Consider the following 7510-nt stretch of genomic DNA (forward strand, 5'->3'; position numbering starts at 1 on the left):
ACACACATGAAAACACACACAATGATATTTTAGAAGAATGATATAAAATAACTTTGGAGATGACCTATCTAGACACTTAAGTATACCCATGAGTAAACATGCCTTCTGTCAATGTACAGTTTGAAATAATTAGTGTCTGAAGTAATATTCTCCAAATACAGGAATGCAGTTAACTCCACTGCTTTTCCCAGACTTGTGGTCCCTTCTCTTGTGATGTTAGGTGTCTGGCCTACACTCAATTAATCCTTCTAGCATCAGGAATGTAGTCACAAATGGCCTTCACAACTTAAAGGTACCAGAAAGATAATCATCGAACGGTTTGTAACAGCTTAAAAAAATCTTTTCCCTTTATAAAACACTGAGAAAAAGGCATTAAACACTTATTTGAATTTCTTTAAAAATCCCTGTAGAAGTATGCTTTATTTATGCTTCCCATCCACTCCTCCCCCAAGCCCAGTTTCCACTTAGTATGTGCCATAAACCTCACTACCAGTTTGACCTGCTTGTTCACAAACAAACTGAATGTAGACTTTGTCCCAGATTCATGAATTACAGAATCCCTACAGTAGTATTTCCCAAAGTCTCTGCCAAAGACCATGCTGCACAAACCTCTCTTGATAAACACCTAAGACCATAGCAAATGCCTTTTTATTACCAAACCTTTCAATTCCTCCATGTCAGCTAAGTTTCCCACTATTCATTTCCCCCATCCTTTCCCTTTTTATCCAACCCTAGACTCAAATCAGTTCTTCCCTCAGTATTATTACTTTATTACAGAATTCCCAAAAGATCACTGCATCTTCAACACTAAAATGACAAATTATCTTGCAAAGGCTCATATAAAAGTCAGAAGTTGAACTCCAAAACATTCCTTGTAAGATTATTCAACTATGAGACAACAAAGCATTAAAAAAAATTTTTTTTTCCAGAATACTATGACTGGAAGCCTTACCATTTTTCTATTCCTGCTTGACACACTGAAAAATGCCAAAAGAAACTGGTAAATCAAGTTAAAATGGCAGTCAAAAAAACTGTCATATACTCCACAAATTGTCATTGAGGAAATGGTGTCAATCCTCACTATTAACACAATATAAGGCTTACTTGTTTAGGAGCATCTCAAAAATACCAAACTTAACATCTTGCTTAACAATCTTCCTTCACCTCCTGCTATTCTCAGAAGAAAATATACAGATCTATAGAAATAACCAGAAATAACTCAGCATATGAATTCCTCTGGCCCACTTGTATTAATGTAAATTACTTAAGGACTCAGTGAAGCAGCTTGGTTTGGGTTTGGTTAGTAGTACAAACTATTTCACTACAAAAGATTTTTTCATACTGTTATGTTCCAAACATGAAAAGTAAACCATTGTTATATTTTGGCAGCAGCCATATGCAAAAGTTCGACTGCAGAGACTGAGAGAAGAGACTAAACTATTTGCGGTCTGTATACCTTCAGATAAGTACGAAAGCTACCGTTTCAGACAATCCAAAATACACTTTTTGAAATCTCTTGTGTATATATAAAACTTTGGACAAAATCTCCCTATATAGCTTATCAACAGCATCTTATCACATCGTCTGAAATAAAGTTGCAAAGGGGAGAGGATATATCTTTAAACTTCAATATACAAGACTGTCTCAGTTATCTTATATCTCTTCTGCAAAGAGGAAGGAGAGTATCAGGTATGTTAAAAATCACCTAAGAAAATGTCTAATAGTAGATGTATTTGTTCCTAAGATTAAAGGGAGGCTGAAAACCTTTAGTCATTAAACACTAGAATAGTCAGGAATACTGCTTCCTCTTAACTTGAAGGCCAATTCCGTAATCTATAACACCTATACAAAACAAAATTATTTGCAATTTGAGTTATAGTGGCTTAAGGAAATCATTTGTGCAATAGTACCAGAAAGCAATTTTCTGGTCTCCTTTCCAGTCTATTATTACAGAAATATTGGAAATTAAGGGTAAGGACACATGATTCTCATTCCAGACTGCCGGGAAACAGCCACATTATGCTGCATGAACTAGGATAACTCTTGCCATACAATTCGCTTTAAGCCCTGCTTCATTCAGCATCATAGACCAAGACAGTACTTAACATTTGGAGAAAAGGAAAAATTATTCTGTTAAAACTCAGAATAATTATTTCTAAACTTTATTGCCAATAACTATGAATCCCTGGTGCCAGTGGCAACTAATGATATTGAAAGCAGTCACCCTTTCTTAAAAGGATCTCTAAGAAACTATCTTTTAACTCAGGCAGTGTAAAAAGCCCTTTAAATTCTACCACTGTTAAAGTTTTTTTAAGAAGTACACAACACACTGGTGTGTACGTAAATAAATGTCTACGTGTGCAGGCCTGGCACACACCTGCTTGTGCATACAGCAGACACTCAAATGCTTTTATCAAAATAGCTCCGCAAAACATTCCCAGAAGCAATGAAAAAGATGTATCAAACAGCTACTATCCTGGAGACAATTGTTTGGGGAATGTTAAGGTTAAAGTCACAGGAAACAGCTGGATGCTAGGTCTGAGATGTTTGCAAGCCTTTTAAAGAGGAACTCTAACAGCTCCTTACATGCCAGAAATCACCTGAATTCTAAAATAAAATGTTTTCATTAAGTTCTCTTCCCACCAAATTTCTTTAAGGTACCAGAAAGTCCGATGTCAAAAATCTTTAAGAGTGACTCCCCATCGGAGAAAAAAAAATTTTAGGTACTAAAATATTGACCTATTCCTAAACTGCCTGGAAGTCATCCTTTGCCTTGGGTCCCAGTGCGCAAAGCTTTATCAGTTACCTAGCTTTGAAGGAGTTACCAGATGAAGTGCAGTTGGTAAACAGTAGCAGTTAGCACCTGTGTAGAAACCATACTATCAGTTGTTTTATTGTAAATTTAAGTTTGAAAAACTGGAGGAGGAGGGGGGAGGATTCCAAAGAACAGACTGAAAAATAAAACCATTTATATAAGTGGCAAGGGTAGTCCATGTGTTGTGGTTATAATTCAAACTCTCAAGGACCGCCTGCCAATAAAGTACACAAACATCCTTTGTATTCTAAACACCTGCTTGTTTAGCTGTGTATTCCTGTGGCTACAAAATCAGAATTTAATCTTACAGGGAGAAATCAATTTCCAAATTTATTTGGGACTACTGATTTCAAGTAACCTAGATTGCATATTTCCAGTGTGAACATGTTTACAAGAATACCCCCCAAAAGCCACTATATGTTAATACGTTACTTGTGTAGAGAAAAACAAAATTTTCCATTTTTAATTTTCACTGAAAAATCATGTTGTCCTCCTACAGCCAAAGAATTAAAAACAAGCTTTATCATATGGGGTAGTGGAGTAACCTACACTCCAGCACTCAACGTTCATTTGTTTCATTTAGGTTCTTAGTACTTATCTGAAATAAGTCTGAAAATGACGAATCAAAAACTCAGCATTTCAATTTCAGAATAAAAATTCAAACATACCTTTTGTTGAATTCCAGCTTAAGTGATTTTTATGTAAATCTTGCAGCTGACGAAAGGCAAAAAGCGACCAATCTCTGTGCAGTGATCATAGCCTGGTGGTTAAGGCTACGGGTCACCTGCCCCAGGGTTTTCTAATCGAACAAGGAATCCATGGGGCAAAATAATTGTTTTTCAAAGGTGGGCCAGAATAGAACATTTATATCTTCACTTCAACAGGGAAGCAGTGAAATGTAATCCTTTGAGTATCATTCTTTTTGGTTGATGTTACCTTTGTCTCTTATCCTCATTTCATGAGCCTGGGAATGTGTCCATGTTTTCACTTTAGAACTTTTGAAAAAGCATGTTACCCCTGTGTTTATCCTCCAACACCTAAATATGTATACACAGATCATCTTCACTCCTTATCAAATGTTTTTCAGCATGACCAGTGTGCAACTGACATTCACATGGCTTACGGAACCTAAGTCTTCTGAGAAATATATTTCTTTTAGCTGAACCTCTGTAATCATGACAAGAGATTAATTAAAATGCCAAGATAAGAAACAATTTATTATAGAGAGAAGAAAAATTTCTCATCCAAAATATAGAAATCTGTACAACTTTGCCACAATCAATATACATGAACTGTACAAATTTACACCAGTTCATAATTTACCAAATAAAAGATGACTAACAAAGTTCACAAAATAGATGGTGGTTTGTGGAAAAGACTTTTACCCAATTAAGTACAAGGAAAGTTACAAACCAGACCTCCACTTTCTAAAAATAAGAAGTTTACTCAGTCTTAGAAAACTACAAGCTAGCAAATGTACAGAGAGCTGGCTGGTGCTAACACCACAGTTGAGACAGTGTCTTTTAAGGGTCTTTTTTAAAGCCTGTTGCCAAGGCAGATTCTGGTCACTTGCTACTTTCAAGGCCAAAAACACAATACAAGGTCTGACCATTTCCCCAGGTCATGCTTACTAATTTGTCTTATGTACATTTATACATATTTAAGTGCTAGGTAAAAATCTTGTCATAAAATTTCCAGTACTACCATGTTTAAAATGTTGAGCTTTCCTATTGAGCTGCCAAAAAGGATAACAACTTTAAGTGTCATAGTGCAAATTTTCTCTGCAAGTTCTACTGCAGAGAAAGGTTCTTTGAAATACAGATTTGCGTTAAAGGGACTGATGTAAAAATTTAGGTATCATGTCTGGGAAAAACTGAAACCACCCTTAGGACTTCACTCCCTAGCAAATAAGGTGATCATTTGCTTGGACTCACAGGCTATTAAATCATTGAAAGGTACTGTCCAAACTATGGCACTGTCACTTAAAATTTTTTTTTACCACTCTATCTTGTGCCAGATCTTCACAGCTGTGACATGGTTTAAATTCCATAATCCATCCCCAAGAGGAGCCCACCCAAAGCAAAAATCAAATTTATCCATCCATTATAAGGTGATGCATCCACAGACTATATCTTAACCTGATACAGTCATCATATTGTAGTTTTTGGAAGGGCTTGTTCTGCCCAAGAGAAGTTCCTCCTTACAGCTGATTCTGCTGTCTACCATTTGCACGTTGGCGCTGTTTTGGGTGCTACCTCCTGCTGGTGAGGCTTCGTACAGCACACAGATGGAGCCATCCTCTCCAATTCTGTAGGACACTTCGTAGGGATCAACCCAGAGTGTGAGTTCACTTGGGAGAAGCCTGAACAGCTCCTGACTGCTCAGTCCAATCCGCTGTGCTGCCTGTCCAATCAGAGGATCCATTTTATGGTTGATGCGAATACAGCGGTAACCTGATCCCTTGCAGGGCTTTTCTGGGAACCAGTGATGTTTATAATGTTCTATAGAAGAAAAGAACAGAGAAAACAATGCTTAGACACCGTTCCTGCTGGTTCCCGCCGTAGTTTCCTTCTTCCACTGGCTCCTTGGAGTGAAAATGCGAACTATCAACTTTTTTAAATGCCCGGCATCGCGTTCGCTGCTGTGCGTGTGCGGGGATGCGAAACGCGGGCCGGGTTTTAGAAAGAGCAGTAGTACGGGACAAAACAATCTCCGGGAACCAACCGGTTGAGCCGCCAAAACGGGAATCAGGCGCGCAGCCTCCGCCAGCCGGGAGCCTGTTTACTTTCTCCACCCCACCCCAGACGCACACAATGGGGTTTATAGCTTTGGAGGAGAGAAGCGCCACCAGACTGTTAACCCCGAAGGGAAGTAAAACAAGCAACCCTAAACCACGCTCTGGGCAGGGCTGTAATTGTACCGGTGACAAATCCGATGATTAATGGGCAGGGGTAGGAGGAGGGGGGAGACGGCACGTCCGTCCCGGGCTGGCTTCAGGGCAGCGGCGCGCTTCCCCACACCGGGGCCGGGCCGCCGAGCCCGCAACGGTTGGACGGGATTGGGGAGAGGGGGCGTCGAACCAACCCCAGCCCCGCGGCTCCTTTGTCCCCCAAGCCCGCGGACCGTCCGAAGACCACAGCTCCAGACTAGGTCGGCTTTAGTTTCTTTGTTGTGCGTCTATTTTCTTCTCCCCTCGGTTTGCCAGCCGTGGCGGGAGGAGGGAGCGCCCTCGGCCCAGCCCCCAAACCCTCCCCGGGACCCGCCGTTAGCGGCCGCCCAGCGCGCCAGCCACCGTCCCGCGGCCGGACCCGAGCGCGGCGCCACCGAGACTCGCGCGGCCCCACCGAGACTCGCGCGGCCCCACCGAGACTCGCGCGGCCCCGACGGCTTGACCCGGGGATGTGCGGCGTCGTCCCACGGCGCCCCTCGCCCTCCCGCGTGGCCCGCTCACCTGCCAGCAGCTCCTGCAGGCTCTGGCTGAAGGTCTGCAGCTGTCGCTCGCTCGTGAGCCCCTTGGTGCGGAGGAACTTGGAGATGAAGGACACGGCGGCGGCGATCTCGCCTATCATGGTGGCGGCCCGGGTGTAGAAGGGATGCATGGGGGCGGCGGGCGGGGGCGGCCCGGGGCGGCCGGGGCTCGGCGGCGCGACCCCGACGGCGGAGCGGCCACCCCGGGCTCCCTCACAGGTTCAGAGGGCTGAGAGGGAGAGAGGGCGTGAGGGGCGGACGGCTACTTTTTTTCTCCTTTCTTTATAGTAAAAAAGTTATTTTCGAGGCAGGAGGCGGCAAGAGAGAGGAAGAGATGAGCGACGGCGGCCTCGTCACATCGCTCGCACCTCCCCAGCCGCCTCCGCCTCCAGCTCCGCAACCTCCGGAGGTCCAAACAGTTGCATTTCCAGCTCGGACCGGCAAAGAGAAGCAGCATCCGTGCAGCATTTTTTATAGCGCCGCGGAAAGGAAGTGGCGTGGCGGGAGTGTGACGGCCGACTCCAGCCAATTCGGAGATCGCACCTTTTGACGCCAGCAGACTCGGAGCCGGAGGGGGCGGGAAAAAGGGGCCAGGGGGCGGGTCCATAGACCGGGAAGAGAGGGAGGAGCTGACGTAATCCGCTTGTAAACAAATAAACCCCCGAGTGGCAGCCGGAGGAGGGGGAGCAGTGGCGGGGGACGGAGGAAACCGAGGGTGCGCGTGTGAAAGCCCCGCCCCCAGCCCTCGCTCCTCCTTCTTGCTTCAGCAAGTCTAGGCGCCGCGCCAGCGCGTCTTCTGAAGGAGTGCGCTGCCCGGGCTCGCCTGCAAGGAGGCTTAATGCTGTGCAGATAAAAGCCGCCCGGCTCAGGCTGTCTACACCCGCGCCGGCGGCACGGATCGGCCTGCACGGCACCGGCCGCTAGCTGTACTCGGTGTTTACATCCCGTCCCCACGCCGAGTCTATGTGGCTGGTTCCAGAGGCAGGAAGAGCGTACGGGGGCAGCGGGATGCGGGTACAAGTGCTGAGGATACAGGGAGTGCGGAGAAAAGGAGGGAGAACCGGCTCTCGCGGGGCATCCTGCAGCCTCCGGAGCCGAGTTCTCCTCGCAAACGTGCATCCACAGAGACGTTTATGCTCCACCCTTAGGGAGGATTGGGGGATGTCTTTGTCAAAGTTTAATTGCAAAATAAATAAATAAAAGGTTAGTAAGCCTTTTGTGGTTGCT

General features: G+C 44.6%; 1 protein-coding gene across 1 annotated transcript; it reads right to left on the bottom strand.

The window, feature by feature from the left end:
• Positions 1–4005: 4005 nt before the first annotated feature.
• BTG1 (BTG anti-proliferation factor 1) lies at positions 4006–6421 on the bottom strand. Its single transcript, XM_079715747.1, has 2 exons — positions 6267–6421; positions 4006–5316 (listed from the first exon to the last, which is right to left on the bottom strand). Exons 1-2 carry the CDS (start codon positions 6412–6414, stop codon positions 4949–4951), a joined length of 516 nt encoding a protein of 171 aa, XP_079571873.1. The 5' UTR covers positions 6415–6421; the 3' UTR covers positions 4006–4948.
• Between the last annotated feature and the right edge of the window lie 1089 nt (positions 6422–7510).

Source organism: Hyperoodon ampullatus (assembly GCF_949752795.1).
Source record: "Hyperoodon ampullatus genome assembly, chromosome: 11".
Classification (NCBI taxonomy): Eukaryota; Metazoa; Chordata; class Mammalia; order Artiodactyla; family Ziphiidae; genus Hyperoodon; species Hyperoodon ampullatus.

Coding starts and splice junctions, on each gene's coding strand:
- BTG1 (XM_079715747.1), bottom strand. CDS start 6,414: ATGCATCCCTTCTACACCCGGGCCGCCACCATGATAGGCGAGATCGCC. Junction 5,317..6,266: donor CCTGCAGGAGCTGCTGGCAG/GTGAGCGGGCCA, acceptor TTTCTTCTATAG/AACATTATAAACATCACTGG.